This window comes from Musca autumnalis, unplaced genomic scaffold (genome assembly GCF_047663935.1).
Source record: "Musca autumnalis isolate F117 unplaced genomic scaffold, ASM4766393v1 scaffold_6, whole genome shotgun sequence".
In the NCBI taxonomy this organism is placed as follows: domain Eukaryota; kingdom Metazoa; phylum Arthropoda; class Insecta; order Diptera; family Muscidae; genus Musca; species Musca autumnalis.
The window spans coordinates 4,351,516-4,376,675 of NW_027412199.1; the positions used below are offsets into that span (position 1 = coordinate 4,351,516).

At 33.3% G+C, this 25,160-nt stretch overlaps 1 protein-coding gene across 6 annotated transcripts in view; it reads left to right on the plus strand.

Moving 5' to 3' along the window:
• Nucleotides 1-25,160, plus strand: part of Ca-alpha1D (Ca[2+]-channel protein alpha[[1]] subunit D) — a 1,669,376-nt gene that overhangs the window by 1,182,605 nt on the left and 461,611 nt on the right. For all 6 annotated transcript variants that reach the window (XM_073958159.1, XM_073958162.1, XM_073958158.1 and 3 more), the window contains exon 17: nucleotides 4,076-4,128. In XM_073958159.1, coding sequence (XP_073814260.1) covers nucleotides 4,076-4,128 — 53 coding nt within the window. The remainder of the gene's footprint in view (nucleotides 1-4,075; nucleotides 4,129-25,160) is intronic.

The window sequence follows — 25,160 nt, forward strand, 5'->3', positions numbered from 1 at the left end:
TGTTCCAAGTTTTTATATAGCCCCCATAGAAAGATACCTCCCAATTTTCGATATTTTGAAAGTTTTAGCCACAATATTCAATGCGAATAACTGAAATTTGGTATTTAGTCTTCGCTGGTGTTACGACATTTTCCTCCAGACATTTATCGGTACAGGTTAACGTTTTATACAGCCTCAATAGAACGGCGCTCCCGATATTGTTAACTATCTAAATTCAGAACATCCAGGTTTAGGTCTAGTCGGTTTTGCCCAATTTTATGTATGTCGCTCAACTCGGAAAATTGTAAATATTGGCCCATGTTTCGGAAACAACAAAAATTCGACAATATGTTAGCTGTTTTGAAGGGAGTATTATCTGTTCAGGTATATTTACTACTCCTGCAATAAAAGGAAGAGTTTAGTACCTTCATAAACGAAATAAAGCTAATTGTTCCCATTCACTTCAATACAGTTCGTGGTGGAGGGTATAAAAAGTTCGGTCCGGCCGCACTTAACGCTTTTCTTACTTGTTGTCTTCTATGACAGGAGGTTCAAAATAAAGAAAGCAAAAGGAGAATGGGAAAAGTTGCTGTGGTGTCTTGTTGGTCGTGAGAGTGCTCTCTTCTGATCACTTCCTCAAAGTTAACAACTTGGCAGCACTGCCACAAATACAAAGAGGCCGGGGCACATAGGAAACATAATCAATCACCCACAAATATTATAATACTACGTTTACATCATCATGAAAAATTCACCACAATCCACTAGACCAAATTTCATTGAAATTATGCCGTGTGACTCATTGCAGTGAAATACATCATAGCCAATATCAAATAATGTAGCAGCCTTACGAAAATTTAAGTTATAATGCAAATTATGAAATTAAAGAAAATTCATGGACAACACATTATAATCTTAAGTATTACTTCTATCTATTAGTGCTCTGTAAAATTACAACGTTTCTTAAAACGGGCTCAATAAATTAAACCTAAGCTAACCTACTTTCTAATTTTTTTGTGTGTTTTCATTAAAGCGTTTTGAGGTGCCAACTCCAGCTTGAAAACTAATAAACCAATCTTCATAATTTGCAGTCCTCAATCAAGCGACTTTCAAAAACGAAGTAAATTTAATTTTTGGTTGAAAAATTAAATTTTTCTGCCACAATACAAACAATATACATTTAATGTATTATACTGCAAAGAAAATTAACAAACTAAGCTCGTATTGACATATCTATTCCAAACTTAATCGAGTTGAAGTTTAATTTTAAAGTTTATCCTGATCTTAAAACTAGAGTGCATATCTTTATTCATGTGGTTTAGTTTAAGCTTAAATTCAGTTGTATATGAATGACATTGTTCTTATGGTTGTGATTAGGAGGTACCAATAATTCATAATTTTGATTACGTTAGTAAATTCGTTAGGAAGAATTAAAGTACTTTAGTAGGTATATAATCCATATGCGAATATAGACAACGTCGCGAATTAGGCGAGAAAAGGTATCGACTCCGAGGACTATATCCACTGACGCAGCTTTGTGAAATGCTTTATCGGCCAAAATTAAATTTGAAAAGTTTGTTGTTACAGAGTCCGGAAGCGATTCTTTGCGAGTTATGGTACGGATACGGTTATTAACCCAAAGTGGAAGTAGATCAGTGGTTGCTATTGTTTTTGGCACAATTCCTTAAGGTGTTGTCTAATAAATTAAAACAAGTTTATGCATTATAATCAACTGACATTTTCTTCCGAAGAAAGGCTGCACTCTACGATGAAATAATTTTTTTGTTGGACTAATAAAAATTGCTTTTAATTAATTGTATGCTTGGGCCACTGTATAGAAAGTATCTTTGCTTACACTTAGATTGAAAGATACAGAATAAACATAAGGAACACTATTGGAAATGCTAAAAAACATATGGGAGATTTCCAACGAACCAAAGGTTATTGAACTCTCGCCTATTGTGAAAATAGGAAAGAAATTGGAATGTTTATTTAAATTCTTCTTCTTACTATTCTACTTCTCTATTTAGGTTATGTGAGTCTGGCAATGATCACTCAAGAGTCTCCTTTGTTGCTTTGTGATTCGAGCTTTAGTGTGGCTGAGTTACTCCATCACAGTGACACTCAAAGAGAAAAAATGCTCTGAGAGGGTGAGTGTCAGGACAGAGCTCTCTGTGGACATGCGCATTGATATTTAGGACAAAACAATAGGAGCGATCCCAGTACGAGAAATCAGAGTCTGTTTAGGTGCTTGTTGTAACAAAGGGTTAGTTAGTATAGAAGACAGTAAGAAAGAAAATAATAGGAACAATTTAAAAAGCGAAAAGAGCCTGGTACATACATTATCCCTCTCAATGGACATGCGCATTAAATGTGGAATTTGGAATAGTGTGATAATAGGTAAATGAGCTAGTTTACATTATCGATTTATGTGGATATGTTGTTAAAATCAATGGGACAAACACGTGATAATGCATAGATAGGGTGCCGACAATGCGTTATTCCCGGTCTGCCGGCAGAGAAGGATGATCGCAGCCGACGGCGAATGTTATTAAAAAATGTTAACAGAGCTTCAATTGGTGAAAACATTGTTTTAAAATTAACAGTATGCGATTATGTAGGCAATATTTTATAAATTTTATAAAATTTATAAAATTCCTGCATAAACTTTTACCCTTATGTTGCGAATGATCAAATTTTAATTTTTCGTAATTTCCCTGTTAGACTTTAAAACAATAAAACATAACCCACATTCAAAAACCTTTTATGGATTGTGACAATCATTTAGAAAAAATGTTTTCTAAATTCTTGTTGTATGACTTACTGCGATTGTCCAGTCGTATGATTTAAGGATGCTGCTTATAAATTACCAGCGCAATCTCTGGAGTTTTGTCGGCAAGTTTAAATGTATTTATATGAAGTATTTTTTCACATCCAAGGAGTACACTACGTGCTGTTCGTTTTCTGTTTCCCGATAATTGGAGGTTCTTTTACTGTTTTGTTACGCTATATTTAATTTTTTCCACAGTTGTTTTCTGATCTGAAAAGATCATTGATAAGGTCGCAAACTCCGTGAAGCACCACATATGCAACTGAAAACATGTGAATAGGTTAGAGAGAAAAAAACTTGATGGAGAATCGACCGGTGACGATGAAAACTGTATATGTATTATCCGGCTCGAGGGACCAAATGTTTGAGTAGGAATGCTAAACAAGGAGTAGGGGGTGTGGAACTTCTGGACTAGCAGATAGACGGTTTGACGTCACAAAGAATCAGTAGAGGAGACAAAATAACTCAGCAGTTGTTACCGTTTGTACGATTGTGTTTTATATGGATACAAACCAAACACAGCAATGGAAAGCAAAGGAGAATAAAATTAAATAAGAAATATTTAATTTCAATACAGTGAGCATCTTATTTTATTAACTTTACTTAAACCAAGTATCGGTCCAAATGCTCCGATAGATTGAAAAAAACAAGACAGAATCTAAAGGAAATGGCTATTTCAGTATGGTTTAATCTTAATGAAGGTGATAAAAAGATAAGGAAAATTAATTATCTCGATTCCTTTAGTAGAAGGTACGAGCCGTTTTTACATTATAATAAATTGGATATTTTGTTGAGACATAATATGGAGGGAAAGCTAGGGGTTCACGTTTTGACTTGAACAACATACAAACCACAATAAATGTTTCCTCATATCTCAGGCAACATGTTTGCGATTGACATAACAATTTTACCACATGTTCCATGCTAGTTATGCTTCTAAATATGCCGATTTTTTTCGTTTTTTCTGAAATTTACAAGTGGGGGTCACCCCTTAAATAAAATGACATTTCAAATGGTAGAAAAGTGACTGCAATCGGAAGCAGAATTAAAGAGTTCATTTCTGCATCCGAATGCTGTTCCAGTAAGAAGTGCAGAGAAAAACATTTGTATGAGTAAGAAAAATGTATATAATATGGGCAAATTTTAACGAAAAGAAATACTAACATAGCACCAGAATTAAATATATATGATTGTGTTCCATATTTGTCATAATTTACAAATGTAAATAAATTACTAATTCATAATTTATATCTTCCCTCTTTCCAGGGCAAATTTTTCAGTTGCTCAGATGGTTCCAAAGTTTATGAAACTGACTGCCAGTAAGTATTTAATCATTCTGTAAAATGTAGCACTCTTTTTTAAAACTATGCAATTATCGCACATATTTTCAAAACATACATTTTAATAAGACGTACAAACTAACAATAGTTTCCGGTAAAAACAATAAAAAAATTTGTTGGCATAATAAACAAATTGATTCTAATTATCCAATTTCATAAAATGAGAGGATAAGGATATGGATTCCTTTTTTGTTTGTCACGAATTGGTGGCTCTGCGACTAGTGGCCGCAAAATACATAGCCCCATACAAAAATGCAAAATGGCCCTAAAGAAATACATATATGGGTTACAACAACATGTAAATTGGTTTATTTTTTTAGATTTTTTAGGGTCACTTGCGTTTTCTATGAAAAAATGGCTAATGCCATGAGCTTTGGTCCAAATATATGTTAGTAATATACATACAATATCGAGTATTTTGACCATGTAATTTCCTTCGATGCCTTCCTTTCACATTAATCACCCAAAAATCTATAACAATACTAAATCAAAGCTAATTCGTCAGAAAATGTGGATAAAAACGCCAAATTCTCAAATCGGGCGGTTCCGTTATATTGGGGCTATGCCAAAACATGAGCCTATGTCCATGATTTTTAGTTTATAAGAACCCTAAATGCCAAGTTCTAGCTAATTTGGTCTCAAAATATGGCTAAAAACGTAAAAATACCGAAAATCGAAAGGTACCGTTCTATGAGGGCTATATCAAAACGTAGACTTACACTGACAAATTTTTACGGGAAATTTGTTTAGCCCCAAAGAAGACCAAATACCATATTTCAGCCATTTCGGTAAGAAAATTTGTTATTCTGTTTGTAACACATCGAAATATTCATCGAAGACCCTATAAAGTATATATATTATTGATCAGGGTAAAATTCTAAGTCGATATAACCATGTCCGTCTCTCCGTCCGTCCGTCTGTTCAAACCAAGATACGGCTCGCAATTTTTAAGGTAGAATTTGGTATAGAAGTTTCTATTACTCCTAGGATACTTGGTATTGCAAATGGGCTATATCGGTGCACGCTTTGATATAGCTCCCATAGAACGGTACCACCCGATTTTCTGTATTTTGATGGTTTAGAACTGGCTAAAATTTGGTATTTAGTCTTCGTTGGAGGTATAAAACTTTCCCGCAGAATTTTGGTATGGTCCACGTCTTCATATAGCACCCATAGAACGGTACTTCCCGATTTTCGGTATTTTGAAGGTTGTGGCCTCAATATTCCTCCGAAATAGCTGAAATTTGGTATTTTCTCTTCGTTAGTCGTATTAAATGTTCCCCCCATAAATTTGTGGTACAGGTCCACACCTTAATATAGCCCCCATAAAACGGTACCTGCCGATTTTCTGTATTTTGAAGGTTGTGTCCTAAATATTCCACCGAAATGGCTGAAATTTGGTATTATGTGTTCATTTGGGGTAAAAAAAACTGTCCATATGAAATTTGTCGGTATAATTCAAATCAATCGACGTGGCTGAAATTTGGTATTTAGTCTTCTTTGGGGGTATTTAACTTTCCCTTCTAATTCTGTCGGTATAGGTCCACGTCTTCATATAGCCCCCGATTTAAGTAATTCTGAAAGTTGTGACGTCAATATCCCACCGAAATGACTGAAATATGTTATTTATCTTACAGAAATATTGGTATTTGTCTTCTTCATAAACGAAAGGGAACTAGCTGTTCCATTTTACTTCAATACAACTCGTGGTGGCCCGGCCGGCCGGTCTTAAGGCCGTTCTTACTTGTTTTTTAATATCAAGTCAACCTAGTGTGTCTGGTCTCTCTAGAATCACTTATACAATCGGAGGCTTCTTTCCTTCAAATTTCAATAAATTGTTTGTTTTTTATTTATTTTTTTAATAAATGCTATTACGAACTTTCTGATCTGATATCTATAGGTGTATGCTGAATTCTCTGTATGTGTTTTGTTATTTATTATTTTTTTTTTGGAGTTTTAAGCGATCCGACCGCCCTTGCGAAAAAAAGAACTTTATATTAACTTTTAATCTCCATTTTAGGCAATATCGTTGCAGCGAATTTATAATTTTTTGTAGACTTATGGGTGTTTCTGATAGAATAACGATATCATCAGAATTAAACAGAACTTATATGTTTGTATTGGCTACATTTACTCCACCCGTTAATGCATATGGTAAATTGATATATAATAAGAATAATGTGGGGCTAAGAATACAAGAAATGAAATGTAGAAATGTAAAATGTACTACCGTGACAGACTCTCGTTGTGGTGCCTACATATAGGCGTTGCAGTATCCTTATTATCTTCGTGGATAGTCCCATAGAAAACAACCTATAAACTAGACTGTTCCTTGAAATCAGATCAAATGCAGTGGGCAAATTAAAAAAATGTACATGTGGTCTTACTCTTACTTTTATAACAAATAAAATAGTAAAAATTTAAATTCTTATGCCCCATCGCTTCGTGTTTTTGGGGCTTTCTAAAATCTTAAATCAAAGAATAATTTCTAATACAGTAAGATTAATGTTAGGGTGTATGTTACTTAAAAAATACAATTGTTCACAATAGAACCACATCGGTATTACTAGTTAAATATATTTTTAAATTGGGTTTTAAAACAGACATTCTCGTTTTACTTTTTTTTGAGGAAGATGGTTATTTTGAGGAAGATGGTTGTATTCCGAACAGCCAGCATGATCAATCCGTTGCTTAGTGGTTTGTGTTATTTCTTGTATTAAAAGTTGTATCATTTCTAGGAATGGCAATGATATCCAATCTTGTTTAGAAACTTAAATTTGTAAGTTAAAACTTGCATTCTGTAGAGCTCATATATTGTTAAAACTGTTTTTGCAATGTTGTTGAATAATAATGGCGTTAAAAAAGTCTGTTGGATGTAGTAAACTAGCCTTATAACTTTGTTTTGAGATCTGTGCAAAGATTTAAAATCCATACATTTTGTGTAGCAGTATACACTACCGCTCACTTGAATAGAACCCCCTTGCAAAATTTTTTTCAGCCTCCATTTTTTCCGAATTATACAAGATATGAAATTTTTAAGTTTTATTATATTTTGCTTCATGTGATTGGAGTAAACATAGTCATTCATTTGCATTCAAATCCAATTTTTATAAGAATTATGCAAGGAAAACAAAATAAAGTAAAAAATTGAAGTAAAAAAATTGGCTCATTTGAATAGAACCCCCTTTAAAACTTGAGAATACAGAAAAATTGTAGTAGAATATCGATGCATATTTACTCTATATTGAAAACGAAGTACTTTCAGTAATATTCAGTAAAAGTAAATCCCTCCTGAATAAGGATACACCCGTATATCCTGCTTTGGCAAGGATTCTTTAAATATTCGGGTGTAATGCCCAACAAAGCTTGCTTTTTTCATTCAACAAGTTTATTTTTGGAAGATTGCTGTCTCCTTTAGTCGTATATTTTACGCATAAATCATTCCCATACATTTTAGAGAATACTTACTTACCACTGTAGAATATGGCGGATCAGCAAGGATTTTCGCATTACTTTTCAAAATTTTAAGTTGTTATGACTCGAAGTGTACAAAAGTTTATAAAATCGTGATGAAATTTCCACACGGGATATCCAAAAATGTTACTCACTACTGGATATGTCTGTTTCAAAACTCCTTTATAAACTGCCGAACGCATTAAGGTGAAGTAAATTGACGCTCATGTTCTTAATAATTAGTAATGCCTTCCAGCACCATAAAAGCACATTCATCGCTACAGAAACAATTTAGAAGATGGTATTCCATTCAATAGACGCGAAAAAACTTGTTCTATAGTTATGCAATTGTTTACTAAACCCTTTCAGCCTAAACGTTGCTTATAAGCAACTTCGATTTTAACGTCGTTTTATTTAAAACTAACGGAATTTTTTCCTCAAAGAACACATTGCTTTGGCTAATTGTAGTCCTAAGAATGGAAAAATTATAAAAAAGTGCCAGCTGTATCCCGATCAACAGAACTACGATGCATTATTCAGTGTGAAGTCTGGAAAATCACGGCATGTCAAAAATCGATGTGTACAGTCCAAAATGTTAAACTTTAGTTTTGATTCTTCAAAAGTAAGGTCAGAGGTATACTTCTATACGATTATAACATTTATATTTACATAATTGCACAAAATAATGAGAAAATAAATTTTAGATAAAATGTATCTTCCGAAATAGGTGGGGTAACGCCCACCAATTTATGTTATGTCTAATGCCATGTTCAGACTAGCGGTAATTCGCTCTTTATTCGTTGTTTGACCCCAAATTACGATACAATTACTTCATTCCCCATACAAAATTTTGAGAACGAACAACGATTTTTGTACATTGTTCAATTTAAATTACTCTCAGAACGACGATAAAATATGTCCCATCTCTAACAAATGAGAGAATTTATCGAAATAAATTAATTATGACAGGAAAAATAAAAAATTAAAAATGTATTAGAAATCCAAAACTTTTTAGAAAAACTGCAAAATATGAATGAAAAGTAAACAGTTTAACGACTAGTATTCATTCAAATCATAGCAAATTTTGTCTTCTCTTCCATTGCAGTTGCATTTCTTGTCCATCGTTTCAAATTCGCGTACAAATTTAGAAACAAAAATCAAATGCCTGCCGGAATTTCTGTATACAAAAAGATATGTTGGCAGGTCTCTCTCTCGTTAATTATTAGAATAGAAAAATTTGAAAATATACTGAAAGCACCAAAATTGTGAGAAGAAATGGAAAACATGAATGAAAATAATAGAATTTAATATTAAATAGATATCTGAAAGAAGGATATATATTTTTTCAGTTCATATAAAATAATTTTACCCGTATTTTGGTTGAAACTTTCTTTAAAATCAGTAAACAAAAACCATGAAAATATGAATCATGTTGCTATGAATTGTGTACCATGTCGTATGAACGGGTTAATTCGTGTAGGTAATTATGAGAACGAACGACGTGATTCAAATGCTGGTATGAACATGACATTAGTTTTGACTTATACTTTAATTCTATATGGTTAAAGTAACTCCTGATGCGAGGAAAAAAGTTCGGGGCCGAAAGGGTTAATAATGATAGTCAATTTCTTTCGCCTTAAATGCGCACGACAATTTACCAAGGAGTTCTGAAACAGACATATTCAGTAGTGAGTAACATTTTTGGATATCACGTGTGGAAATTTCATCACGATTTTATAAACGTTTGTACACTTCGAGTCATAAAAACTTAAAATTTTGAAAAGAAATGCGGATGTCCTTGCGGGACCGTCATATTCTAGATTGGAAAATATTCTCTAAAATGTATGGGAATGTTTTATGCGTAAAATGTACGACTAAAGGAGACAGCAATCTTCCAAAAATAAACTTGTTGAATGAAAAAAGCAAGCTTTGTTGGGCATCATGGTTCAATTATTAGAAGGTTGGGCAGGTTCATGAAATTATAAAAAACAACTCTGATGCCGGTTTGCTTATAACTTCAAATGACTAATAACAAATGCAACAGGTTTTGTTTATTTGAAATATAGTCAAATATTTAAATTGAAATATTTTATATACATATGTATGTATGCCTACGTTTTGGTATAGCCCATATAACGCGAATTGTCGCTTTTAGGAATTTTGAATTTATTAGCCCAATTTGCCCTTTTAATTTGGGATTTTGTATTCTACCCAAAAGTGTTTTTAAAGTCCACGCACCATATAACTGTACCTGCAGGTTTTAGTTCAGAAAACTCGACGGTGGAGGATATAAAACGTTCTCTAGACCCAATGGACACTGAGCTCACCGTGGTGCAACCTTGGGAGCTAACGTTAACATCTGTTAAGGGTAGTGAGCTAACATGTTTACTCATAATAATGTTAAAAACTTGAGTTGGACATTGGGCTAACTCAAGATCGTACTATGAAAAAAGAAGCAGAAAACAATCCCTTCTTAAGTTGACGATCTCGCTAATGTTTTATGGATCATAAACAGCGAATCTATAATTGCAATGTGAAGTTTACGCCTTGGCAGATGTACTTGAATACAAGCCCGATATTACTGCCATACACGAAATACGATGGATTGGGCAAGGCGTCACAACAACATACATATAAAGGTGGCGCTCTGTATTATAGCTGCCATGACTCAAAACATTAGTTTGGTTGCGGATTTGTATTTGTCGGATGTAAAAGGGTCTGGTAGCCAGCTTCACTCCAGTGATTGAAAGACTTGCTACAATTCGTATAGAAGCAACATTTGTCAGCATCAGTTTTATTTGTGCTTATACTTCCACAGAACACTATGAACAAACCAAAGATATACATATTTTATGAGCGCTCAGAAGATTATTGATTATTGTCCTGCCCATGACATTACATTTATTTTATGCGATTTTAATGCCGAAATTTAATGTCCGAAATTCAGTCTTCCCAGTGGAACTTCTGACAAAGGAATCTGGTTGACTTCGCAGCGACAAAGAACATGGTAGTTAGCAGTACCAGATTTAAGCATCTCGACATTCATCGTTCCGAGGAGCTAACATGGACTCGGATCACCATCTTGTTGCAGCAACGGTACGTACTACGTATCCGATTAAACGTTGCAAATAAAGTACCAACAGACACAACGCGGAAGTTGGGCATCGGTAAGCTTCAATCACAACACATAGGCACTGCATAATCCACTCATCTGGCCCAATTGTTTAATGAAAGTACACGTCGACAATGTTGAGGTCATTTCAGTTTTCAAAATTGTAAATTTTTTATATTTATTTTTGTTCGTATCCAATTTGATTTTGAATAAATTTATTTTGTCATTTGTCATCATATGTCAACTCTGTCAAAACTGTTTTGACACAATAGGAGGACCTCATGAAAAAATTGTAATCAGATGTTTGCTGTGTCCTACCTTTTAATGATTGTACCATGGTTGGGCATTACACCCGATTATTTAAAGAATCCTTGCCAAAGCAGGATATACGGGTGTATCTTTAATCAGGAGGGATATACTTTTACTGAATATTACTGAAAGTACTTCGTTTTCAATATAGAGTAAATATGCATCGATATTCTACTACAATCTTTCTGTATTCCCAAGTTTTAAAGGGCGGTTCTATTCAAATGAGCCAATTTTTTTTAAATCAATTTTTGACTTTATTTGTTTTCCTTGCAATTCTTATACAAATTGGATTTGAATACAAATGAATGACTAAGTTTACTCCAAACACATGAAGCAAAATATAATAAAACTTAATAATTTCATATCTTGTATAATTTGGAAAAAATGGAGGTTGAACAAAATTTTGCAGGGGGTTCTATTCAAGTGAGCGGTAGTGTATCATTGGTAGATAGTTAAGGTGGCTATGTATGAGAGCATTATATAACAGTAATTTAGTTTCTTGCTCAAAGTTGTTTTCGAATTTATAGAGCAAACCAATTGACGGAGCTACTTTAGATCTTAAAAATGCGAGTTCCACGATAAATTACTTTGAAAATTTATGCCAAGCAGGTACTCTCTGTTATATTTTGCCCGCAAATAGAAACGGAGAAATTATTGTCTACGCCTGCGTGAGGTCGAAAGTGGATTACTTTAGTTTTTCCAGAGTTTATAACATTACCATTAATTCTTGTAAATTCATGAATTGCTATAGAATCATGATCGATTTGTTTTTGTCAAAATTACTCCAAGGGGATATGGGTAAAATAGACATATATCGTCAGCGTACAGTATTAAGTTGCTATATTGTTTCATATTCGCTATATCATTCAGGTAAACAGTAAACAACAAAGGCCCTAGTACACTGCCTTGATGCACCCCATACTCAATATATTGCATTGTACTGCTATCATTTCATATTTTAACATATTGCTTCCTGTTTTTACCATGTTTGTGGTAATGTCATCATGACCAGGTGATTTATTAATTTCTAATTGAGAAATTATCTCAAAAATCTCATTATAAGGTGTACTACAAAAGTGAAATATATGTGGACAAGGCGTTAAAGAACGGAACATATTATAGTTGTCTCAAGAAAATCGCTGAATTTGGCCCTTTAAACGTTTTGGAACATCTACAAAAAATTGTTCAACCCTTCACACATCTCACTGTTTGTTAAACATTCATCATTATCATTTCTTTACAGTATTTTAAACGTGGAATTCTACCCAGATGCTGATTTAAGAACCTCCAAGATTATTTTGGTTTCGCTTGAAATTCTTTCAGCTTTGCCTGATAAAAACCATTCTTACTAATATTAGTTGCTTTCTTAATAATCTTGCTAATATTTTTCATACTTCTTTCAATGCTGAAGCTATTGCCCTTTTTCTTCTTTGTAATAGCAGTTTTTCCTTTTATTTGATCAAAGCCATTAAGTTATCATTAACCCATGGAGCTGTCAAATATCTATTATCTTCTAGTTCTTCCTTTTTTGTTGTGGATTCTTTAATGCAATTGGAAAATGTATGCAGTAATTGTTGCATATCGGCGTTAGAATCACCACAGAGCTGAAGATTTCCACAAGATGGACAAGTAATTAATGAATGGCAACTTTTAAAATTATACTAAAAAATCCACGTTCGAATCACACACAATAAAATTGGGTATATTGCCGAGACCTAGCAACATGTCTTCAATATATTACATTGTTGTGGTATTCGGTAGAAATCATATTTTTAAATTCATTAAATTTGTTAATAGATGAAAAGCTCAGCATGTTTACTGATAAAATAAAAAAAATTTCAAATTTACTAAATGATTATTGAAAGTATTTAAATTCAAAAAGTATTTATGTTTAGACATAATATATTATTGATGAAAAGTAATTCATAACATCAAGAAACATTAATTATATAGTATTTATGAGTTGCAAGTCTTCTTTAAATGAGACAGACATATGACAAATGACATCACACATATGGCAAATATATTATTGATCATCATGTTTTAATAGATTTTCGTATTGACGTTTGTAAAGTTTAGTATAAACAGAATGTTACTATTTGTAGGTAAGTCAAGCTTAATCTTATATTTGTTGTTTCCAAATTTAAAAACAACAAATTTAAAGTGGGATGTATCTAAAATTGATTACTTTAGGGGATGGCAGAGAAGACTAGTTTCGTCCAACGCCGCTTGGATGCATCAGTTCTCTTAGTTCTTTGTATTGGAACAAATAACCCTTCCCCAATTTTATGACGACTCGACTGATGAATTCGTTTAAATGCGAGTTTAACCGAAACACCTAAAAACTCTCGTAGCCGCATATATAAACTAGATTAACAAAAAGTTTGTAACGCATCGAAATAATGGTCGTAGACCCATACTTATATATACCAAAATGAATGTCTCGACGAGCTGGGTCGATCTTGCTGTGTTTGTCCTTCCGTCTGTCCACCTAAACCTTGTAATCACGCTACAGGTCGCAGTTTTGATTGGATGGTCACCAAATTTTGGTGATGTTCGGATAATATGCAGGGGTCGGAATGGGCAAAACACTTATTTGGGTAAAATGTCAACGTTTTATTTCAAAGCGAATATATCCGCATCTGTAAGGGGTATACAAAAGCAAAACCTGGTAAGGAAAGTAGAAATATGTAAAGTAGGCTGTTGTAGGTGGTCAAACAACAGAGATATCGCAATAGTCGGTAATGCATCCATTTTCGGTTTTTTTTTTTTGTAATCACGCTAGATTACGCAATTTTGATCAGATTGATGCTGGTCCCACAGAGGAAGAAGCCTATTAGGTTTGGTGATGGTCGGATAATATTCAGGAGTCGGAATAAGCAAAATCTTATGGGGAGATAAGTCAAGGTTTTTTCTTATAGAATATCTCCGCTTCTTGTAGGAGTATTCCAAAAGGAAGGCCCACCAATGGAAGAAGAAAAGATCTCCTTCATATTGATGCATAGTATGTTGTCGTAAGTATGCAAAAATCGAGATATCGCAAAAGTCAGTAATATCTAATTTTTCCATTTTTTGCAATCACGCTACAGGTTGGAATTTTGATGGGATAGTCACGAAATATTGGGGGGCCCCACAAAGGAAAAAGCCATTGATTTTGGTGATAGTCGGATACTATTTTAGGGTCGGAAAGGGGAAAAACTCATGTGGAGACAAATTCAAAGTTTCATTCTTTGTGAATATATCGGTATCTAGTAAGGGTACTTCAACGGCAAAGCCTGTCAATGGAAGAAGAATATATTACCTTAACATTGGTGTAAAGTAGGTTCGCGAAGGTGGTCAAACTAGGAAGATACCACAATAGTCGGTAATGCATTAATTTCTTCAATTTTTTACAACCACGCTACAGATCGTAATTTTGATCGGATAGTCACGAAATTTTGGTTGCTTATGGGGGTCCCAGAGAGAAAGAGGCATATTGTATATGGTGGTAGTCGGATTATATTCCCTAAAGCCTCGACTGTAGCCTTCGCTCACTTGTTTTCCATTTATCACACTCTACATTGTCTTCTTTATCTACTTTGACTTCAATTTGCATTAGCCGCACACAACTTTTTTAAGATGTAAGCTGCAACGATTTGTACTTGGCATTTTCCCTATATTTAATTAGTATATCAAAAAAATTAATTTAGTTCTGATTTTAGTTCCAGTACTAGTTCCTACGACACACAGGGAGCTAATATTAATATTTATTTTATTGTTTGACCGCAAATTCTAGCATACTTTAGAAGCGTTTGAATTTCACCACAGTTTTTCTTTTTTAATTTAGACATTTTCTTTAATACATAAAAGCTTTTATTTAAAAGCTATTTAACATTTTCGGAATTGTTCTCTTTTTCCACAAAGTATTTTTTAGCAAAACGTCAGAACGCATTATATCGCTCCAATTATTTTTTGTTTTGTTTTTTTTTTCTTTTTCACACACTTTAATGAAATGCTTATTTATTTATTTTCACAGTAAATGTTTTATTAAACATCAGTTTTTAACACTGTAAACTTTGAAGTAGTGTATTTAATCACTTCAGTAGGCCTATTCTGTAACTTTTTAACAACTTCACTCATTGTTTATTAAAAAAATCATTTGTGTGTTTTGTAGTTGTTACAAAAACAAAAGAAATTTTAAAAACTTTTCAATCGATAAAAGTTACAGAATTCCTATACAGCTTTACCTTATTAAACTAAAGTTCACTTTTCAATACTTTAGTGGGTTTAAAGCATTGGAAAGTAGTTTGTTTATTGGAGCTAAATGAAAACACGTCCGCCTTTCTTAGCGTTACTCTCACGTTAGTTCTATTGAGGTATATAGTGGTCTTAAAATAAAACAATCCACTGTAGAAAATCCTTTCCTAAATCCAGTTTGAAACTCTTTAAGAATATTATTATTGAGGTAATTCTATTGTTTCATTGAACATAATACTCGAAATTTTGATCTTAATAAGAAGTGAGTCTTTCTGTTAATTAATGTGTGGGACGGTACTTTAAAGCTTCTTAACGTATAGAATCTAGAACGATAACACTTCCAATCAAACCTTCTCCACATTATGGTGGAGGGTATAACTAAAATTGTTATTCCGTTGGAAACACATCGAAATATTCGTCGGAGACCCTATAAACTCTATATATTTTTGATCAGCATAAAATTCTAAGTCAAGATATGTCCGTCCGTCCGTGCGTTTGTTGAAATCAAGATACAGCTCGCAGTTTTTAAGATAAAGCTTTATAATTTGGTATATAAGATTCTATAACTCTTGGATGTTTGCTATTGAAAATGGGCTATATAGGTGCATGTTTGGTACATCCCAATTTCGGTATTTTGAAAGTTTTATCCCCATTATTACACCGAAGTAGTTGAAACTTGGTATTTAGTCTTCGTTGGGGTACAACACGTTTTCGTACGAACGGTATTTCCCGGTTTTCAGTATTTTGAAGGTTGTGTGCTCATTATAGCACCGAAATGTCTGAAATTTGGTAGTTAGTCTTCGTTGGGGGTATAAACGCTCCACATGAAGTTTGTCCCGATTTTCTTTAAATTGAAGGTTGTGGCCTCAACGTCGCAACGAAATTGATGAAATTTGGTATTTTGTCTTCGTTGAGGGTATAAAACTTTCCACCTGAAATTTGTCGGCATAGCTTCACGCCTCCATGTAGACCCCATAGAATGGTATCTCCCGGTTTGCGGTATATTGAAGCTTTATCCTCATTAATACACCGAAATAGTTGACATTTAGCATTTAGTCTATGTTTGGGGTGAAAAATTTTCCACCTGAAATTTGTCAGTATACGTCCACGATATTTTAAAGTTGAGGCTTCAAAATCACACTGAAGTGGCTGAAGTTTGGTATTTAGTCTTCGTTTAATTGTTCCACAGACATCCCATAAGGGACAAGGGAGACTTCTCTCATATCAATGTGCACTCGATTCATATTAGCTCAATTATATGGGACCTACAGTTTATCGCCGAGTGCGAACGGCGTGTCTAAGACACCACTTTGTAGAGAAGCTTTACATGGCTGAAATACTCAGGAAATGTTGCCTGGTCGGGGAATCGAACTCACGACCTTACGTGTGCAAGGCGGTTGTGCATACCATTGCACCACGGTGGCACCCATTTAGTCTTCGTTACGGGTATAAAATTGGTCGCTATAGGCCTTCGACTTCATATAGCCCCCATAGAGTGGTACCATTAAATTTTCGGTGTTCTGAAAGTTTTATCCACATTATTCAACCGGAATAACTGAAAATTGGCATTTAGTCTTCGCTAAAGGTACAAAATATTTATACAGGTACATTAAATACATTGCCCATTATACGCGTAGCCACCATTTAAGTTTTTTAAACAGGTTTTTCTACTGAATTGTTCGTTAATTGGATTTTTGTGTCCACAGAAGATAGAAAACTTACTAGCAAAAACAAGCTCTCCATATATATCCTGGCTTAAATCTAGGCGGTTTTGCCCAATTTGATTTGTTTTTTGTTAGATCTTCCAACCGAGATTACTTTAATTTAATATTGTTTGTTGTTACTATTTGTGTTAAAACGAAAGGAAACTTATTTTTTCCATTTACTTTAATACACTTCGTGGTAGAGAGTATAAGAATTTCGGTTCGGCCGAACTTATTCCCGTTCGTACTTGTTTTTGGCTCAAGCTTTGCATTATTCGTATTTTTCAGGTGAGATTGTTTTATTTTCGAAGTCAGTTGCATAATCATATCGTTTACAGAATGAATTATCGCGTATCTTGAAAGTATATGCAAAAGTTTGTTTTTTTTTTTACTGAAGAGCATGCTTGTTTTTTAAATGCAGTTTGTGAATTCTTAACAATTTATTTTGGATCAGATGGCAGCTAAATGGAATTTTTATTTTTAATTGCATTGCAATGGTAACAAACTATAGGAACATATGTAGTAATCAATAACAGAAAGTATAATGTCCATCAATGTCACCTGTGGTGGTTATGAAAGTCAAGGCCAACTGAGCGAGTTAAAGGCTAAATTGTCTAAATTTGATCAGCTGAGCGCAATCCAAGAAACAAAAAACAACATACACTGCCACTCACTTGAATAGAACCCCCTACAAATTTTTTTCAACCTCCATTTTTCCCAATTATACAAGATGTGAAGTGTTTAAATTTTATTATTTATTGCTTTATGTATTTGGAGTAAACTAAGTCATTCATTTGCATTCAAGTCCAATCTATATCAGAATTATACAAGGAAAAGAAAATAGTGTGAAAAATTTAAGTAACAAATTTGGCTAATCTGAATAGAATCCCTCTTTAAAACTTGGGAATACAGAAAGATTGTCTTAGAATAGCGATGCATATTCACTCTATATTAAAAACGAAGTACTTTCAGTAATACTCAGTAAAAGTATATCCCTCCTGATATACAAGATACACTCTAAAGCAGGATATACTGCTTTGGCAAGGATTCTTTAATTAGTCAAGAATAATGCCTAACAAAGCTTGCTTTTTTTCTTTCAACAAGTTTATTTTTGGAAGCGTTCTGTCTGCAAGAGTCGTACATTTTACGCAAAAGCTATTCCCATACATTTTACAGGATATTTACCACTGTAGAATATGGCAGGCCCTTCAGGATATCCGCATTTCTTTCCAAAAATTTAAGTTTTGATTACTCGAAGTGTACGAAAGTTTATAAAATTGTGGTGAAATAACCACTCTGGATATACTGGAAAGGCTGTTTTAGAACTCCTTTGTAATTTGTCGTGCGCATTTATAATTGTATAATACTTATATAAATTGGCACTATATATAGTAAAACTTAAAAACTTCACATCTTATATAATTCGGAAAAATGTAGGTTGAAAAAAATTGTGTAGGGGGATTCTATTCAAGGGAGCGGCAGTGTACAAGAAACAATAAAGTTTATGTCTCAGAAATACGATGAGATATTAAGAGGAGTAATAGAGAATAGGAAAAGAAAAATTGAAAAAAAGGAATGTAAATATAAGGAAAGAAGTTGAAAGTTTAAAAATGTCTGTTTAAATGTCTGTCTAAATGATGACCGTATTAGGAATGATTGCATTGCGAGTGGTTTAAACAATGCAGAAAATTTGTCAATTGTCGAATGCATTCTTAAATTTACTAAGAACATTGTGCTGATATTAAGCCTGAGAATATTAATGATGGTTAGTTTGTTTGTGGTAAAAGAAATGCAAATGTACAAAATCAGATTTCTGTTGTAAAGTTCTCTGATGTATGAAAATCATTATTTTAATAATTTTTCTATTTTCCATAGTCACCTATTGAATTTGAATTATAAATTTCTGAACATCATACGTATATTTGAAGCATTTGTTGAATTATTTTCTCGTTGGAATCGAGCTTAACGACCGTTTATTCTTGCAAGTGAAAAAGGAAAGACGAAGATTGGAACTCGCATAACAACCACTATGTGACAAGCATGTTTTGCTTTTGGTAGAGGCTCTTCAGACATATCGGCTGTGGAGCGGCTTCTCTGTCAGCAAACTTATCTTATTTCGCATGATTTTTTTTGTTTTTTTTACAATAATGGGTATTTACGCTTTTCTGACAAACGCTTAGCGCTGCCTTTGAAAATAATGAGTTTGGCTCTGAACTCTAACACGACGTGACAAACCCTTTCTAGAAGCATTTCGTCTATGGGCAAATTTAATAAATTCAAAAATATTATTGCTGAATTTTCAAAGTTTCCTGATGTATTTGCTGTCCAAAAGATATTCCATTCCTGGAAATAATCAAGTTCACTGCTGTAGATCTGATGGGAATCGTGGTACGTGACTATATATTAGTGGCAAATTAATATATTCTATTGATAGATGTCATAGTTTAAATTTTTTGGAGGATATCTTGACAATATCAAAACAAACACGAAACCCGTAAAGATAGTAACTATTTATATTTCACAAAAATGTTCAGAACAAAATTTTCTTTCAGCTTTTGAGGATATTTTAGCCGGATAAAATAATAAATCAGTGGTAATTCTTGGAGATACTAATATTGATCAGCGAAGATGTAGTATGTTTAATGACCTAACTAGGCCGAAGTCTTACTCATCTGTGGACCTTGTCTTAAGCAATATCTTTAGTGGTATTTGAACTGATTCTCTTGAATGTTACTCTACTGACCATAACCTTATTTGTTGTCAAATAAAGATGGAGCATGTCCAAGTAAAAATGTTGAAAAAAATCAAGAGAGTACATGATATTTGTACATGAATCTACCCTTTTAATGTGGGGCTGTATATTTATTCAGTACGCTATGTGCTATTTAATTGGCACACGACTTTTGCTAGCGGTATGTATTTATGTGCGCTCATACCCACGTACATATGTATATGCTAGCGAGAACATATTTTGGGCATTCTTCTTTGTGCGTTCCAGTCAACATTGGAATGCAAAACAGGTTGTTTATGACTTTGCCAATAAGAAGAATTCAATCGAAGTTTACCGATCAAAGCGAAAAATACGTACAACCCCCGTCGTGAAGTGCTCAAAACAAAAAGAGCTTTAAAGTGACAAGAAAATGTTGTAATTTGGATTGAAATTATAATACAAATACTTACTTGTGAACTTATACCTTATACTTACCTGTGAAAATTATAAACCCAATACTTACCTTGTGAAAGCCTAAACCTGCAAAGAACAAGAAACATAAAAATACTTACCTCAAACAATTACATGAATTGTGAATAAAACTAAATAGAGAAAAAAATCAAATCAAATGCAGTGGTAAAAAGTGTAAGTTAGAAACAATATTGTTAAAGTCAAACAATATTAGGGAAACTTTCCATTCATTCAAAGGCAATTAAAAATTAAACAAATACATATGTATATGTTAACTACAGTTGAACCTCGATTATCCGTGAATCGATTATCCGGGAACCTCCATTATCCGTGATAGAAAGGATATGTTGGGCTTTGTTCCATTTTCTCTATTTTTCGTTATAAACTTCATTACCCGGCATTAAAAGAACACTTTCAAATTAATTTGATTAAGCACACAAAAGGTAAACAAACAAAAACTAGAAATTCTCCCGTATTACACAATTTGTGTATTTATGGTATCACAAAAACCATGGGACAAAGTCAATTCAGAGAATCTAGTGATGATGATGATATTTAGAATATTTTAAAATTTTTGGTGGATTGCCGTAACAAACTTAAAAAATTGCAGATTTTCATATTATTGTACGATACTATGTAATTTTTACTTCAAAATATGTTCAAAAACTGCATAAAAGCATTGCCTCCATTATCCGGGAAAATCGATTATCCGTAATGTCTCCGGTCCCGACCATCACGGATAATCGAGGTCCGACTGTATTAATTTTTACTGATAATTTTTTGTTCAATTTATTTTTCATCAAAAAAGTTTTTTGTTCAAATATATGCGTTGTTGTTTATTTGACGGCGGAGAAAATAAAATAAAAGAAAATGCAGAAAAAACTGCGAAGAATATAGAAACAAAACGGAATTTGCGAGTGTGTACCCCCTTCTTTCTCGTTCGCTCTTTCAGAATTTTTGGTCGGCTTATATCCACGATTCGTCGCGAAGGCTTAAGTTTTTCTCAAGTATGGAATTCATATTTCAAAAACTTGCAAGTTCCAAACACATATTTAAAAATCAAAACAATAATTTTCGATTTAGAAGTTTTGAATTTATTGAGGCAAAGATGGGAAAATTTTGTATCACTTTGTTCCATGTGATTTTTTAATTCTTTATAACTTCTATATTTCAACACATTCAAGGGCGGTTCGGAAACTTCTTAGCCTATCAATGAAAGAGAATAGTTAGTTTTTCAAAAATATTTTTATTTTTCAATATAATCTCCTGAAACTTCTATACACTTAGTCCAACGCTTTTCTAGCAATTCTATCCTTTGATTAATAGTTTTCCTCAAGGTCTTGAAAATAGTGGTTTACGACTGTAATTGCATCTTCATTTGAGGCAAAACGCTTGCCAGCAAGGAATTTTTTTAGATTTGGGAACAAGTAAAAGTCACTGGGAGCTAAATCAGGAGAATAAGGTGGGTAGTCAAGCAACTCTTACTTTAATTCGTTGATTTCAGCCATTGTTAAAACACTCTTGTGCACTGCTACGTTGTCTTGATGAAAAATTATTGTTTGTTTGTTTTGTAAGCCAGGACGTTTTTCTCGAATTTGTACAAAAGGTTGCAATAGTACTCTGAATTTATTGTTTTACCCTTTTGCAGATAGTCAATCAATAAAATACCTTTGAAGTTCCAAAAAACCGTTGCCATAACCTTACCAGCCGATTGAATTGTTTTTGCCTTCTTTGGGGCACTTCCTCCAGCTTCAGGCCATTGTTTGGATTGTTCTTTTGTCTCTGGAGTATAATGGTGGATCCATGTCTCATTAGCAGTTATGGAACGACGCTTAAAATCCATTTTATTTCGCTTAAAACGATCCAAATAAGCTTGAGAAATGTTCATTCTTATGCGTTTTTGATCGACTGTTAACAAATGCGGCACCCATCTTGCAGAAAGCTTTTTCATCTGTAGTTCTTCATGCAAAATTAAATGGACTCGATCATTTGAAATGCCCATGATATTAGCAATTTCACGCACTTTTATTCGTCGATCATTTAATACCATATCATGCACTTTGGCTTCAATTTCTGTTGTTGTTGCTGTTTTTGGACGTCCACTACGTGGTTCATCTTTAATGGTTGTACGATCACGTTTAAATTCAGCAACCCAATTTTTTACTGTTGCATATGAAGGAGCCCTTTCACCTAACACATTCACCATATCATTATGAATATCTTGTCCCGATAAACCTTTTTTATGTAAATATTTAATGACAGCACGCATTTCTAATTTTTCCATTGTAAAAAAATTGCGGATGCGTCTTTTTTGAACACCTGTTTCTATATGAAGGAGTTGCCAGATCGAAAAAAAATTTAACATGTGTTCATTACAGAGATGGAAGTTTCCAAAACACTTAACTTTTATCTGTTTATACAGCGCTTTTTGTGCTAGGCTAAGAAGTTTCCGAACTGCCCTCGTATACACTCCGGTTCATCTGAATAGAACCAACCAATATTTGTCTACAGATACCGTTATATCAAACGAAAGGAGAGGAATTGTAAATTATAATTTTGTGGACATGTAGAGTATATAGTAGCCGAAATTTTCAATACCCAAAATGTTTCACATATGCGTAATAACGGTACTTTTTACTCGCTTTATGAAAAAATGTCAATATTTTAGATTTTTTTAATGGTTCACCAGGATAGAACCACCCTAAGAATTTACACAAATCCTTTGTTAGATGTGACAAACTTTAACAAAAAACTATTTATAATTATAAATAAATGCCCTGAGTCATGGTAGAATAAGAAAAGGTAGCAGCAATACACAGCTGACTGAACTGGGTTGTAACGTTAGTGTCAAATTTCATATGACATTTTATACGTTTATTACTATTTCGATGTACATTAGGGACATATATTTTTTGAGAAAAAAAATATATCATTCGGAAAAAACCATTTCCCAGAAAGACTTCTTCATATCAATGATATGTAACCTCCTCCAAGTTCGAACGATAAGCCGCGCAGTAAATCACCGCTTGTAGAGGCGATACAACGTTTGGTTATATGTGAGGTATTTTTTGAATATTTAAAAAAATAAAGCCCTAATAAACATGTGCTTCTTTGATTTCTAAAACAAAACATTGAAACAGCTTCTCCTTTTTCTATGAATTTCCAGCGACCCCAAACTTGTCTGCAAGAATTCTACTTTCTGCGAGAATTTATGCATTTAGTGGAATGATGTGGAAACATAAAAATTGAAAATGTAACGAATTTTCATTCATGTTATCCAAAATATTCAACCAAATGTGAAAAATTATTAGTTTTTTAAATTCCAATAATTTATAGACATTTCCTTGTTTTGTTTACAAATACAACTGGCAGTAACGTTACAAACAAAAACAAATTCCTTTGTGTTTGTTGTTCGAGTTGTATTTGTTGTAGTATTAACTTTACCTTGTATTGGTATTAACTTTACCTTGTATGGCCCTGAGTGTTAATTGCTATCAAATATTGTGAAAAAATTTGTATTAGGGTCTTGAAATTTGATGAAAATCGATGCTTAGAGCTCCAAAAAATATTTTTATGAAGAAATCGGTAGAAACAATTTATAAAGACAAAATTTTATACTGAATTATGTTCAAAATTTTCTATACTACAATAAAAGTGCAAAAAAGTCACATTTGATAGGTTTATGAGTCCGAAACAGAGGAAATATGGTAAACATAACTCAAATTTCTACATTTCCAATCCAAAATTTGGTATTTTATCTCAGGAAAGTGAATGCAAATCGATGGGTTCCACCAAGTTTCGTTGGCTGTGGACATCTACAGGTCCAAAAAATAAAGAAAATTCCACCACCAAAAAACCAAGACAATTCAGGTACAAGAAAGTATCGTATGCTAATTGACTAGAGGAAAAATGAAATAACTAGACCTGACAGATACCCTATACCTGAAATAGCAGACATTTTAGCAAATCTAGGTAAAAATAAGTACTTTTCAAATCTAGATCAAAAAGGCGTTTTTCATCAAATTTCCATAAAAGAATCCGACATTGAAAATACAACCTTTTCAGTCAAAAATGGAATGTTCAAATTTACTAGATTACCATTTGACTTGCATAATGCTTCGTGAATTTTTCAAAGGGCCTTAGACGACATCCTTAGGGATCATATAGGAAAACGATGTTACGTCTACATAGATGACATTTTAATATTAGGAAAACTAAAGAGGAACACATCAATAACCTGAAGGTTCAACTAGGAAAAAGTGACTTTCTAAAGAACTTAATTTCTTCAAAGTAAAACAAGGAGGTTTTTTCTGCAAATCCAGACAGGCTCCCCAACCAAAAACAGTTCATGACTTGCGATCATTCTTAGGATTGACTGGACACTACAGAAGATTCGTTTGGAAATACGCGTATGTAGCCAAACCACTGACTTCGTTAATGAGAGGTGATATTGGAAGCCTTGACTTGAAACCTGAACATATTGAAAGCTTTAAGCAACTTAAACATTGCTTAGTTTCGGATGAAGACGTATTATATTACGCAGATTTTGATAAACCTTTTGAACTCACTACAGATGTTTCAAATTACGCAAAATTACGAAACTTCTTAGCCTATCAATGAAAGAGAATAGTTAGTTTTTCAAAAATATTTTTATTTTTCAATATAATCTCCTGAAACTTCTATACACTTAGTCCAACGCTTTTCTAGCAATTCTATCCTTTGATTAATAGTTTTCCTCAAGGTCTTGAAAATAGTGGTTTACGACTGTAATTGCATCTTCATTTGAGGCAAAACGCTTGCCAGCAAGGAATTTTTTTAGATTTAGGAACAAGTAAAAGTCACTGGGAGCTAAATCAGGAGAATAAGGTGGGTGGTCAAGCAACTCTTACTTTAATTCGTTGATTTCAGCCATTGTTAAAACACTCTTGTGCACTGCTACGTTGTCTTGATGAAAAATTATTTTTTGGTTGTTTTGTAAGCCAGGACTTTTTCTCGAATTTGTACAAAAGGTTGCAAT